The sequence below is a fragment of the Somniosus microcephalus genome, unplaced genomic scaffold, assembly GCF_052327205.1.
Source record: "Somniosus microcephalus isolate GS21.2 unplaced genomic scaffold, FLI_Smic_1.0 scaffold164, whole genome shotgun sequence".
NCBI lineage: Eukaryota > Metazoa > Chordata > Chondrichthyes > Squaliformes > Somniosidae > Somniosus > Somniosus microcephalus.
Window position 1 is genome coordinate 3,405 of NW_028225351.1, and position 14,770 is coordinate 18,174.

At 44.0% G+C, this 14,770-nt stretch overlaps 1 protein-coding gene across 1 annotated transcript; it reads right to left on the bottom strand.

Annotated features, from left to right (window-relative positions):
• Positions 1 to 640: 640 nt before the first annotated feature.
• LOC147082166 (mucin-2-like) lies at positions 641 to 11,713 on the bottom strand. The gene is made up of 7 exons (XM_085980432.1): positions 11,636 to 11,713; positions 10,133 to 10,284; positions 8,787 to 8,925; positions 7,522 to 7,701; positions 7,158 to 7,397; positions 6,912 to 7,068; positions 641 to 849 (listed from the first exon to the last, which is right to left on the bottom strand). The coding sequence occupies exons 1-7, from the start codon at positions 11,711 to 11,713 to the stop codon at positions 698 to 700; spliced, it is 1,098 nt and encodes a 365-aa protein (XP_085836558.1). The 3' UTR covers positions 641 to 697.
• Between the last annotated feature and the right edge of the window lie 3,057 nt (positions 11,714 to 14,770).

Consider the following 14,770-nt stretch of genomic DNA (forward strand, 5'->3'; position numbering starts at 1 on the left):
TGTTTCTCGCTGAGGTTCAGGTCGGAGAATTGCTCCCTGAACACCCTGGGCTGAGAGCCCTTCTCCCCATCCTCCTCCTCCTCCCTCTTCTAGCAGCGTATGCTGCTCTGCGTGCCCTCTGTTCATTCTCCAAGTCATGCTGTATTTAAAGGGGAATTCATACAAGTGCATCCATGCCTGTCAGCAAGTGGTTTGTGCAGAAGCCTTGAAGTCAGGAAAAAGTCCTTCAGCACTTGCCACACCACTCCCTTCCAGCCACTGAGCCAATGTTGGATCCAACTTGCCACTTTCCCTTGGATCCCATGGGCTTTTACTTTTCTGATCAGTCTGCAATGTGGGAACTTGTCAAAAGCCTTGCTAAAATCCATGTAGACTACATCAAATGCGTTACTCTCATCGACCTTCTGTGTTACCTCCTCAATAATTTCAATCAAGTTAGTTAGACACAACCTTCCCTTAACAAATCCATGTTGACGGTCCTTGATTAATCGGTGCTTGTCAAAATGACGATTAATACAGTCTCAGAATTGTTTCCAATAATTTGCCAAACAACCGAGGTTAGGCTATCTGGCCTGTAATTACTCCCTTTTTAAACAATGGTACAACGTTAGCAGTTCTCCAATCCAAATGGCCTCCTTCTGTGCTGTAAATTTCTATGATTCTATGAATATATCCCTGTAATGTATGAAGATTTTTATTAAAAATCAAAAGGACATTTACCTTCCAACTGGAACGTGATATTGCAGAGACCATGCGGGTTTAGGCAAGACTTGAAGCAGGGGAATCCACAAGGGTAATAGTGCCATTCACATATTTCAGGAGCAGGGTTGTAGAAACTGCAGTACATGGCTGAAACAGCAGAAAATAGATAATCATTACTTACTACCTGATTTTAAAAGTTTACCAGATTCCTCATAATTTGACCTACGTATAAATCTATTCTTTGAATCACTGGTATCTTTTGTCTCTCCTTTAGTACCTCATTTCCATCCCTTTTAACCACCCAGGTAGCTCTTTTTATCATTGTTTTCTCTTGTCTCTCCTTCAGTGTTTTTTTTCTATCATCTTCATCCCTCAGTATCGTTTTTCTATCCCTTGTGTGCACTGGCCATCCCTCCGTATCTTTCTATTGTTTGTGTTCACTGGCCATCCCTCTGTATCTTTCTATTGTTGGTGTTCACTGGCCATCCCTCTGTATCTTTCTATTGTTGGTGTTCACTGGCCATCCATCTGTATCTTTCTATTTTTGGAGTTCACTGGCCACCCCACTGTATCTTTCTATTATTGGTGTTCACTGGCCATCCCCCTGTATCTTTCTATCCCTTGTGTTCACTGGCCATCCCTCTGTATCTTTCTGTTGTTGGTGTTCACTGGCCATCCCTCTGTATCTTTCTATTGTTGGTGTTCACTGGCCATCCCTCTGTTTCTTTCTATTGTTGGTGTTCACTGGCCATCCCACTGTATCTTTCTATTATTGGTGTTCACTGGCCATCCCACTGTATCTTTCTATTGTTGGTGTTCACTGGCCATCCCACTGTATCTTTCTATTGTTGGTGTTCACTGGCCATCCCACTGTATCTTTCTATTATTGTTCACTGGCCATCCCTCTGTATCTTTCTATCCCTTGTGTTCACTGGCCATCCCTCTGTATCTTTCTATTGTTGGTGTTCACTGGCCATCCCTCTGTTTCTTTCTATTGTTGGTGTTCACTGGCCATCCCACTGTATCTTTCTATTATTGGTGTTCACTGGCCATCCCACTGTATCTTTCTATTATTGGTGTTCACTGGCCATCCCTCTGTATCTTTCTATTGTTGGTGTTCACTGGCCATCCCACTGTATCTTTCTATTGTTGGTGTTCACTGGCCATCCCTCTATATCTTTCTATTGTTGGTGTTCGCTGGCCATCCCTCTGCATCTTTCTATTGTTGGTGTTCACTGGCCATCCCTCTGTTTCTTTCTATTATTGGTGTTCACTGGCCATCCCACTGTATCTTTCTATTGTTGGTGTTCACTGGCCATCCCACTGTATCTTTCTATTATTGGTGTTCACTGGCCATCCCACTGTATCTTTCTATTGTTGGTGTTCACTGGCCATCCCTCTGTATCTTTCTATTATTGGTGTTCACTGGCCATCCCTCTGTATCTTTCTATTATTGGTGTTCACTGGCCATCCCACTGTATCTTTCTATTATTGGTGTTCACTGGCCATCCTTCTGTATCTTTCTATTGTTCGTGTTCACTGGCCATCCCTCTGTATCTTTCTATTGTTGGTGTTCACTGGCCATCCCTCTATATCTTTCTATTGTTGGTGTTCACTGGCCATCCCTCTGTATCTTTCTATTATTGGTGTTCACTGGCCATCCCTCTATATCTTTCTATTATTGGTGTTCACTGGCCATCCCACTGTATCTTTCTATTGTTGGTGTTCACTGGCCATCCCTCTGTATCTTTCTATTATTGGTGTTCACTGGCCATCCCTCTGTATCTTTCTATTATTGGTGTTCACTGGCCATCTCACTGTATCTTTCTATTATTGGTGTTCACTGGCCATCCTTCTGTATCTTTCTATTGTTCGTGTTCACTGGCCATCCCTCTGTATCTTTCTATTGTTGGTGTTCACTGGCCATCCCTCTATATCTTTCTATTGTTGGTGTTCACCGGCCATCCCTCTGTATCTTTCTATTATTGGTGTTCACTGGCCATCCCTCTATATCTTTGTATTATTGGTGTTCACTGGCCATCCCACTGTATCTTTCTATTGTTGGTGTTCACTGGCCATCCCTCTGTATCTTTCTATTGTTGATGTTCACTGACCATCCTTCTGTATCTTTCTATTATTGGTGTTCACTGGCCATCCTTCTGTATCTTTCTATTGTTGATGTTCACTGACCATCCTTCTGTATCTTTCTATTATTGGTGTTCACTGGCCATCCCTCTGTATCTTTCTATTGTTGGTGTTCACTGGCCATCCCTCTATATCTTTCTATTGTTGGTGTTCACTGGCCATCCCTCTGTATCTTTCTATTATTGGTGTTCACTGGCCATCCCTCTATATCTTTCTATTATTGGTGTTCACTGGCCATCCCACTGTATCTTTCTATTGTTGGTGTTCACTGGCCATCCCTCTGTATCTTTCTATTATTGGTGTTCACTGGCCATCCCTCTGTATCTTTCTATTATTGGTGTTCACTGGCCATCCCACTGTATCTTTCTATTATTGGTGTTCACTGGCCATCCTTCTGTATCTTTCTATTGTTCGTGTTCACTGGCCATCCCTCTGTATCTTTCTATTGTTGGTTTTCACTGGCCATCCCTCTATATTTTTCTATTGTTGGTGTTCACTGGCCATCCCTCTGTATCTTTCTATTATTGGTGTTCACTGGCCATCCCTCTATATCTTTCTGTTATTGGTGTTCACTGGCCATCCCACTGTATCTTTCTATTGTTGGTGTTCACTGGCCATCCCTCTGTATCTTTCTATTGTTGATGTTCACTGACCATCCCTCCATATCTTTCTATTGTTGGTGTTCACTGGCCATCCCTCAATATCTTTCTATTGTTGGTGTTCACTGGCCATCCCACTGTATCTTTCTATTGTTGGTGTTCACTGGCCATCCCTCTGTATCTTTCTATTGTTGGTGTTCACTGGCCATCCCTCTATATCTTTCTATTGTTGGTGTTCACTGGCCATCCCTCTGCATCTTTCTATTATTGGTGTTCACTGGCCATCCCTCTGTATCTTTCTATTGTTGGTGTTCACTGGCCATCCCACTGTATCTTTCTATTGTTGGTGTTCACTGGCCATCCCTCTGTATCTTTCTATTGTTGGTGTTCACTGGCCATCCCTCTATATCTTTCTATTGTTGGTGTTCACTGGCCATCCCACTGTATCTTTCTATTGTTGGTGTTCACTGGCCATCCCTTTGTATCTTTCTATTATTGGTGTTCACTGGCCATCCCACTGTATCTTTCTATTATTGGTGTTCACTGGCCATCCCTCTGTATCTTTCTATTGTTGGTGTTCACTGGCCATCCCACTGTATCTTTCTATTATTGGTGTTCACTGGCCACCCCTCTGTATCTTTCTATTGTTTGTGTTCACTGGCCATCCCACTGTATCTTTCTATTGTTGGTGTTCACTGGCGTCCCTTTGTATCTTTCTATTGTTGGTGTTCACTGGCCAGCCCACTGTATCTTTCTATTATTGGTGTTCACTGGCCATCCCTCTGTATCTTTCTATTATTGGTGTTCACTGGCCATCCCTCTGTATCTTTCTATTATTGGTGTTCACTGGCCATCCCTCTGTATCTTTCTATTATTGGTGTTCACTGGCCATCCCTCTGTATCTTTCTATTATTGGTGTTCACTGGCCATCCCACTGTATCTTTCTATTATTGGTGTTCACCGGCCATCCCTCTGTCTCTTTCTATTGTTGGTGTTCACTGGCCATCCCTCTGTATCTTTCTATTATTGGTGTTCACTGGCCATCCCACTGTATCTTTCTATTGTCGGTGTTCACTGGCCATCCCTCTGTATCTTTCTATTGTTGGTGTTCACTGACCATCCCTCTATATCTTTCTATTGTTGGTGTTCACTGGCCATCCCTCTATATCTTTCTATTGTTGGTGTTCACTGGCCATCCCACTGTATCTTTCTATTGTTGGTGTTCACTGGCCATCCCTCTGTATCTTCCTATTGTTGGTGTTCACTGGCCATCCCACTGTATCTTTCTATTGTTGGTGTTCACTGGCCATCCCTCTGTATCTTTCTATTGTTGGTGTTCACTGGCCATCCCACTGTATCTTTCTATTGTTGGTGTTCACTGGCCATCCCTCTGCATCTTTCTATTATTGGTGTTCACTGTCCATCCCTCTTTATCTTTCTATTATTGGTGTTCACTGGCCATCCCACTGTATCTTTCTATTATTGGTGTTCACTGGCCATCCCTCTGTTTCTTTCTATTGTTGGTGTTCACTGGCCATCCCACTGTATCTTTCTATTATTGGTGTTCACTGGCCATCCCTCTGTATCTTCCTATTGTTTGTGTTCACTGGCCATCCCACTGTATCTTTCTATTGTTGGTGTTCACTGGCCATCCCTCTGTATCTTTCTATTGTTGGTGTTCACTGGCCATCCCACTGTATCTTTCTATTATTGGTGTTCACTGGCAATCCCACTGTATCTTTCTATTATTGCTGTTCATTGGCCATCCCTCTGTATCTTTCTATTATTGGTGTTCACTGGCCATCCCTCTGTATCTTTCTATTATTGGTGTTCACTGGCCATCCCTCTGTATCTTTCTATTATTGGTGTTCACTGGCCATCCCACTGTATCTTTCTATTATTGGTGTTCACTGGCCATCCCACTGTATCTTTCTATTGTTGGTGTTCACTGGCCATCCCTCTAAATCTTTCTATTGTTGGTGTTCACTGGTCATCCCACTGTATCTTTCTATTATTGGTGTTCACTGGCCATCCCTCTATATCTTTCTATTGTTGGTGTTCACTGGCCATCCCTCTGTATCTTTCTATTATTGGTGTTCACTGGCCATCCCTCTGTATCTTTCTATTGTTGGTGTTCACTGGCCATCCCTCTGTATCTTTCTATTATTGGTGTTCACTGGCCATCCCTCTGTATCATTTTATTATTGTTGTTCACTGGCCATCCCTCTGTATCATTTTATTATTGGTGTTCACTGGCCATCCCTCTGTATCATTTTATTATTGGTGTTCACTGGCCATCCCTCTGTATCATTTTATTATTGGTGTTCACTGGCCATCCCTCTGTATCTTTCTATTATTGGTGTTCACTGGCCATCCCTCTGTATCTTTCTATTGTTGGTCTTCACTGGCCATCCCTCTGTATGTTTCTATTATTAGTGTTCACTGGCCATCCCACTGTATCTTTCTATTGTTGGTGTTCACTGGCCATCCCTCTGTATCTTTCTATTATTAGTGTTCACTGGCCATCCCTCTGTATCTTTCTATTGCTGGTGTTCACTGGCCATCCCTCTGTATCATTTTATTATTGGTGTTCACTGGCCATCCCTCTGTATCATTTTATTATTGGTGTTCACTGGCCATCCCTTTGTATCTTTCTATTATTGGTGTTCACTGGCCATCCCACTGTATCTTTCTATTATTGGTGTTCACTGGCCATCCCTCTGTATCATTTTATTATTGGTGTTCACTGGCCATCCCTCTGTATCTTTCTATTATTAGTGTTCACTGGCCATTCCTCCATATCTTTCTATTGTTGGTGTTCACTGGCCATCCCACTGTATCTTTCTATTGTTGGTGTTCACTGGCCATCCCTCTGTATCATTTTATTATTGTTGTTCACTGGCCATCCCACTGTATCTTTCTATTATTGGTGTTCACTGGCCATCCCACTGTATCTTTCTATTGTTGGTGTTCACTGGCCATCCCTCTGTATCATTTTATTATTGGTGTTCACTGGCCATCCCTCTGTATCATTTTATTATTGTTGTTCACTGGCCATCCCTCTGTATCATTTTATTATTGGTGTTCACTGGCCATCCCTCTGTATCATTTTATTATTGGTGTTCACTGGCCACCCCTCTGTATCATTTTATTATTGGTGTTCACTGGCCATCCCACTGTATCTTTCTATTATTGGTATTCACTGGCCATCCCTCATCTTTTTACTCTTCATACAATGTCACTGTTAGGAAATGGAAATTTGTGGGCACCAAAACAGTCAGCACCAAGTATTTCCAGATTGGACCAGCAATATCTTGGGTTTGATGCTGACATTTAAGCTAGGACCATTAAGGCAGAGAGTGGAGGCTTTCAGACCACCGGCCTGTGCTGTAATCAAACAAAAGCTGTAAAAAGACTGGTATCAAGATTTGAAGACTTTGCATGTTAATGCTGCAATATACTTACGACAGATTTCAGGGGTCCTCCAGTCAATGCATACCCCGGTTTCATTGCAGGCGAAAGCATAGGCAGCTACAGCTGTGCAAAAACATTCACAGTCTCCACCACTGTCGCAAGAGCAGGAATCATGGACACAAGCATCATAGAATGGATTCGGGTCAACCTGTTGATGAAACAGATTAATAACTCTAGTAGGATTTAAAAAGAAACATAGCAAATGAAGACATTTAAAAAATAAGAAAATTGTACAACCATTCTGTGACAATTTGTAAAGATGTCACTTGTAATTATGGAGCACTGCTTCTGTGCCCAGCCACTTCGGTGTGGTTTCTCAGTACAAGGGTCATCATCAGGCACAGCATTCGGGCAATTAGCAGTCAGCTTCCAGCTATTTCCAAACTCAATTACTTCTGTAACAATAGACTGGCTTCTCGTCATGAAGTCATTGTTGGCATTTCCATCGAAATTACCACATAAGCCGCAAATATGACCCTGGAATCAGAGTAATAATCACCCATTTGTTGAAATAAGTTTACTTTGTTTTTTTTTAAAGTACATGTATATTTGCTAATACTTTAGAAATATTGGGTAGATGATGACTCAGATTTACTCATACCTGGTAAGAAGGGCTCAGCTTAATAAAAACAGCAGTCTTTTTGTCCCATATCAGAATCAACCCATTGTTAGCTTCCACTGTCAGATAAAGGCCAAGAGGACGGATAGTGAAAGGGATCTTTTTGTTCTCATTCCGCTGTATTACTTCATGTTTCCCTTCAGCTAGCTTCAGTTCAAAATTCTAGAGCAGGATATAATAGGAACTCAGTATCATAAACAAATGCAAACAGATTGAATCTGAAATGAATTAAGCGTCAGTGAGAAATTGTTGTACTCATACACAATACCTCAAAAAAAAGTTTGATTGATTTAGAACATGTTGTTCCAGTTGTTCCACAGGGGACATTTTCTGTGATTACACTGAAGGTGCCGTTGGTAAGGTTAACTCCACAGTAGTCCTGCAAATTCAGAGTGTGTGACAAATAAATAACGTAATTGCCTCAATAAATAAAATATATTATTAGTGTTATTGCACTAATAAAGCAGCTTGTTGCCTTAAAAGATCCTCATGGGCCAACACTAATGCCATAAATAGTGGCAGGTGAATTCATGTGTATAATGCCCAGTTAAGGCTTAATTCAAGGTATGATGCCCGATACGAGACTCCCAAAACAAGCGCTCTACTCGAAGCACTGGCACGGCAAGAGAGCCCCAGGCGGGCAGAGGAAATGCTTCAAGGACACCCTCAAAGCCTCCTTGAAAAAGTGCAACATCCCCACCGACACCTGGGAATCCCTGGCCCAAGACCGCACAAAGTGGAGGAGAAGCATCCGGGTAGGCGCCGAACACCTCGAGTCTCTTCACCAGAAGCAAGCGGAAGCCAAGCGCAAACAGCGCAAGGAGCGCCCATCAACCCAAGCACCCCACCCACCTGCCCCTTCAACCACCGTCTGCCCCACCTGTGACAGAGACTGTAGGTCCCACATTGGACTCATCAGTCACCTGAGAACTCATTTTTAATGTGGAAGCAAGTCATCCTCGGTTCCGAGGGACTGCCTAAGAAGAAGAAGAAGAAGATGATGCCCAGTGCCACTGCTTTCCAGATCTCAGCAACATTGGTGGGGAAAAATTTGAGCAAAGGCCAAGCATTTCCTCACAGTGGGAAGGAGAAAGAAAATCAGCTGGAGAGTTACCTCAGGATTTCCTAGGGTAGCCTGATTCATTACTGCATTACAGACACTTGGAAATAAAATTACTGGCCCCCAGCATCTTAGAACATAGTTGAGGGTTTTGTGCCATCCTAAAAAAAGATAGAAGAAGCCTTACCTGAGCAACAACATATTCACAGTTCCCTTCAAAGTTGTAGCGCTTGCCATCAAATGTGATGTAGTGACCACTCCCATATATTGTGCATGCTCCAAAGCAGGGAATATCTGTGCAGACCCAGCTGCCTTTCTGGCAAGCACTAAATAAAGCAAAATGGTTTGAGGGCAATATACAGGAAACATCAAAGTCTTTTTACCAGGTAATAAAGCACACATTGAAATATGATATCAAAAACCTGGTACATTCTTAACCTCAAGTGGCTTCCTGTCTCATAACTTTGAGCGGTTTCTTAAACTTTGGTGCCTTTTTTCCCCTCCAAGTAGTCTTGGGGCCAGAATTTGCTGGAGCGGGGTATCTCATGGCGTACCCGTTTAGTTAGACTTTTTCCCGCACACTTCAGCTCAAAATTGTTTTGCCCTGTAAGTTGCTGGAATTGCGAGCTGATAACGGTGTGGCGAGGGCACAGGGTATCTGGGACCTTGTGGACAACCTATTTAAGATTTGAGATTTAAAGATTGAGAAATAAACAGAGGAAGGACTGAGAAGGAGAGTGAATTAGTGTGGGTGAATTCAATGCCAAATCAGGTACAGAAAGAGAAATGTAAAGGAAAAGATTGGAATATGATAAAGAAAAAAAAGAGACAGAAAGGAAAAGTATGAAAAAATAGAATTTGACATTTTTTAAATCTCCAACAACAGTTCACTACCTGAAGGAATGAGATGCCACACTTTTAATTGTTCACTTTCTGGGCAATAGAGGTTGATTGGCAATCATTAACAATTATCACATTGTTAAAAGGGTACTTACACTTGTAATTACTAGACTTACATTTCTGTGACGAGTTTAATGGGCAATTAACGTGCAAATACAGCAACTTCATGAAAATCACAGGGAGGTTAAGGGCGTAGCTATCAGCTGAGCAAATCCTCCAACAGCTTGTGGTGATTCGCAATTCACGGGGAATCTCTACCTCGCCACAAGTTGCTGGCTGATTTGCACATTAATAACGGCGAGCATCGTTCGCACGCCGTTATTTTTTCAGCACATTCTGGCCCTCTTTATTTTTCAGAAGAAGTGAACTGCAGATAATATGTAAAGCATTATGATGTAATTTCAGTGAAATAAACATGGGTAAACATAGTACATAGGGTAGGAATGAAGGGATTGGAATAGGATATATACTGTTTTAAAATGTAATATTTATTGTTAACTCTATATATGCAAAGCATTCTGCACAATTTTGGTAGCTTTTGATGGCTCAGATTTCTAAAATATTCAGATACATATGGTTTAATATAATGATATATTTAACATTTAGGGATTTATGTTGCAGTTAGAAAATTACCAAGTGTTACAGTCAACTGTGATTCTGCTTCCAGGTGGGTAATGGAAATCATTGTGCATACAGGGGCACTTGTCCTCAATAACACAGCTTCCATTTTTATTGTCCAGCAGCCCCTCAGGACAAACACAGCCCGACACGCACTTCTCACTGTACTGTAGAAACCAAGAAACAGATAGATTTTAGGATTAAAATTAACAGCAGCGAAAGGACAATTCTTGCCTCAGATCATGATTGTATTTCAGCTTACAGTAGTCAGTCTCTGGGAGTTATTTTTAACTTTTGACAGTGACGTAAAGCAGGTGATATCAGATGGGCTGCCTGTTATACACCCCATGTAAAGGAAAATCGGGCGGCTTATGCTCGTTTTATGCCAGTGCTGTAAGTTAAAATTACCTCTCTTTTTCAAAACAATTTTTAGGACCTAAGTGCTTTCTTATTCTCGTAGTTTTCTCTTTGCTATGTTTCCATGGAAATACATCTTGGAGCCCATGAGGTGTGATATTTATTTAATGGTAATCAAACTGAGAAAGGCACAAGTCATGTCTTTGCTTATCAGTGCTTTAAGAACAATAGTTTAAGGAAGATGAAAAAAGTCTATCTTTTTTCTTTAATGAAATATTCTCACCTTCTTACATCCTTCAATCGCTTCTTGCTCCAGAATTGTATCTAATTCTCTCTTGAACCCAATTATACTGTCTGTTCCAATGTCCTCCCCATGGAACTTATTTCACAACTCTATTACTCTTTGTGTGAAAAAGTTCCCTTGACTTCCCTTCTTAGTCCTAACTTCCAAAATTTTAACTTGTGTCTCTTGGGACCTGAACCTGTCATCATAAAAAAAAATTGCTTATATCACTTTTGTCAATTCCTTTCATGATCTCAAAAACTTCAATTGGATGACCTTGAAGTCTCCTTTTGAAAAAAAACAAGCCAACTTTCTTAATACTGCTTCATATGTTAAATTCCTGATACCTGGGATCATCTTTATTGCTGACCTCTTCACTCTTTCAAAGCCAATAATGTCCTTTTTATGATTAGATGACCAAAATGGCAAACAGTACTATAGATGGGGTGTAACCAAATCCTTACATAACAAATTCTTTAGATTTTCACTCATTGGGGCCAATCTTTACTTGGCCAGAATTAGCATTAACAAGGTGCTAATGGCTTCCAAATGGAGTTGGTGGACTTACCGTCCCGTTCACCCTGACGCTCGTCACCACTTTTAAAGGGCCCTACCACTGGGAGGCCGAAGCACCCGCCTATTTCAGACATTAGGCCCTTTTAATATGCAAATCAGGGTCTTATGACACCCAACTTGCCTTTTTGGGAGACAACTGGGCGGAGTGTGTGCTGTGCCCCAAAATGGTAAGTTTAAAATTACTTTTATGGAGTCAGAAGAAGCAGGAGTTCTCCTCAGGTCCTCACAAAAATAATCTGGGCTGCTGCTGCCCCGGGCTTCCCCCTTCCCGAACAGGAACCACCCCAGCCCCCAAGACTTACCTTGCTGCCGGCCAGGCACTCTCCAGACTGCTCGATATTGCACCGGCGGAATCCAGTGAGCCACATTGGGACACCCATTTGGGTTGGACAACTCGCTGCTTCCATTTAAATGAGGCTGGGCCACTATATGGCTCTGGGCCTCTTCGGTCCTGGCATGGGTAGGAGACTGGCGCGCTCCGCCAGTGAGCCACCCGAAAATTAAAATCTATTCCTACATTCCTGCCATTAAAACTAAGGGGGTTATTTTGGGGAAAGGATGTAAACAGGTGCTAAGTGGGAGCGGTCCTAATAAGACTCACCTGTTTCAAAGTCTGGTTTTAGCACGCAATTTCGGGGCTAATTGGTGATTTCCATGAATTAAACATGCCTGGAGGCGCTAAACCGGTGACCTGCACGTATAGCACTCAAACGCTGATTAGGAGCAATTTTCGTGGAGCAGTATATGTAGCCTCCACGCACACACTTCCACTGAATGTGTGGAGTGCACTGACTGACAGACAACGGCACGTATCAGGATGGCTCAGAGACCGAGGGAGAGGGCTCACAGGTTCTCAGAGGCAGCATAGGAGGCCCTGGTGGAGGAGGTACAGCGGAGGAGGGATGTCCTGTTCCCACAGGGGGGAACGAGGCCACGGCAGATGTGGGAGGAGATCGACAAGGAGGTCACAGCCAGGAGCCCTGGCCCCAGGACATGGCTCCAGTGCTGCAAACCAGTGGTCAAGGTACGATCCCATCTCACAAAGGCACTTCTCAATAACTGCACCACCACCAGCATCACAACCTCAACACACTGCATCTAATTATACACTGACATTCACACAACCCAGACTATTACATCCTTCACTGGCACTACTCACACCTCAGACACGTCTCACAGCTCTTCAACCATGTGTGGCATCATACACACTAACACACCTGCCAATATACTCATTCACAATCACCACTCTTTCTCTTCTGGGACAAGATAGCACATAACAGGTGGGCAGCAGGACCTGACCGGGGGAGGGGAAGCACGTCTCCATGAGATCACTCCCCTTGAGGAGGCAGTGCTCGTGGTAATCGGGAGGGAAGTGGCAGACGTGGTCACAGGCAAAACAGGGGACATATTGCCTAGAGGTATGTGGTCACTCCGGCTTCCTTACATATCCACAGCTATTCCTGATCCCTAATCCCCCAAACCTATCCTCACTCACAAGCTCCATATAGTCTCGTCACACACATGCTCCTATAGTGTTCACATGCGTTTCACCCTAACCCTTCCAGCTTTATCATTGTAGGCTTCCAGCAGCAAGGCCCGCCTCGTTCCCCGGAGGAACTGGAAAAGGAGGATGAGCCACCTTGCCTCCGGAGGAAGAGGAGGAGAACGAGGAAGGAGGCACTGCGTCAATCGCTACCACTGTCGTCGACATCAGCACAGAGACCAGTACCATGCATAACTTAGAGGCCAGGGGAGAACACGGATCCTCACAGTGGCACACACTGGGCACTAGTGGGCGACAGCCTTATGAGTGCTAGATACACCACAGGTGCCATCTTACTAGGGGACAAGATCGCATACTAGTTCTGCGGTAGAGGAGTCAGATGAGGACCTCGCAGGGCCAAGATTCAGAAGAAGGCTGATGGGTTTGACAAACTAAATTCTTGGTGCAATGGACAGCCTGTATGAAAGCTTACAGGTGGTGGCTAGGGTGAGGGAAGAGTCTGCCTCCAGCTTGGCCCATGGCTTAATGCAGAGCCTGGAACCCATTCCCTCCAGTGTGGAGAGGCTGGCCAATTCCATCCAGTGACCTGTGGAGCCCAACATCATGCAATGCCTGATGACTGAGGTCACAGCTTCCACTGCAGTCATTGCAGCTTCTGTGGAATGACAAACAGCTTCCAATGCAGTCATTGTAGCTTGCATGGAATGGCAAAGTGCTGCAATAGAAGCTCAGGCAGCTGCCATGGTGGTTCTAAGTGCCTCTGTTGGAAGGGGCTTGTAGAATATCTCAGCTGCCCAGAGCTCTGTCCTTCAGCAGATCACTGGCTGAACAGATGCCTCGAGGTAGTGGTATGGGAATCATGGAGCAGGAACCTACTGGTCTCTCTCCGGAGGGCTCCCTCCCCCACCACTCCACCATTGCCCTTGCAGTTGCTGGTCAGGCAGGTGGCCCAGGCTGCTGAAGCCCATGCTGAGATGGTGCTGTCTGAGGCAGGGCCATCACGGCCCACAGCCTCTCGATGTCATCACAGGAGAACATCTGAACTGCCCTCTTCAGATTCTCAGCAGCCGTCCACCTCGCCTGCTGCTGCCACTTGGGTTAAACTTCGTAGAAGCACCAGAGCAGGCAAAAGCACTGATAGGATAGCCACTAGAAAGAAGCACCAGGGTAAATAGCTTAATATTTGTAAGTGCTGTTGGTTGTGTCATGTTGTCAGTGCTTGTTTTTGCTCTAGATAAAAAGTGATTATGGTAATTAGGTAGTGCTGGAGTGGGTGGTCTTTTTTATTGTGTTCTTCATGGGGAAAGGGTTGAAATGATTGAGTGCAGATGGGGAACTTCTTGATGGATCCTCAGTCATGGAAAGTAAGGCATGTGGCAACAATGCTTCCAAGTTTGATGGTGGAGGATGTCACTCTTTTAGATGGCGGCGAGCGTCTCTCCCAGGTGCGGGCCATCTACCTGGAATCCTCTGGTGCTCCCCCTCGCCTCCCGTATCTTCCTCCTCCTCCTCAACCTCCTCCTCCTCCTCTTGTGGCTCCTGAGCTTTACCCTCTGGCACAATTGCTGGTGGTAACAGCTGGTCTCTCAGGATTGCCAGATTGTGGCACATGCAGCAAGTCACCACGAATCTGGAGCCCTCCTCACTTTCCTGTCCCTCTTCTCCCTCACTCCTCCAGCAGCTGCCTGTCCTCATCTCCTCCTCCCATTCCACCTCCAGACCAAGGGGGACCCCTAGCAATATTCCCATGACCAACCACTCCATTTCTCCTGGTGACTCCTATAAGGTCTCCAATAAGTTACAGTAGCACATCACTCACTTTCTTTATGTGAAGTCCTTAGAGAATTTCTGGAATAAATGTTGATAGAGTGTTGGTGGAGTCTTGGTAAAGTGTCCCAGAAAGTCTCCTGACGTGTATCAAAAGTCCTCTTCA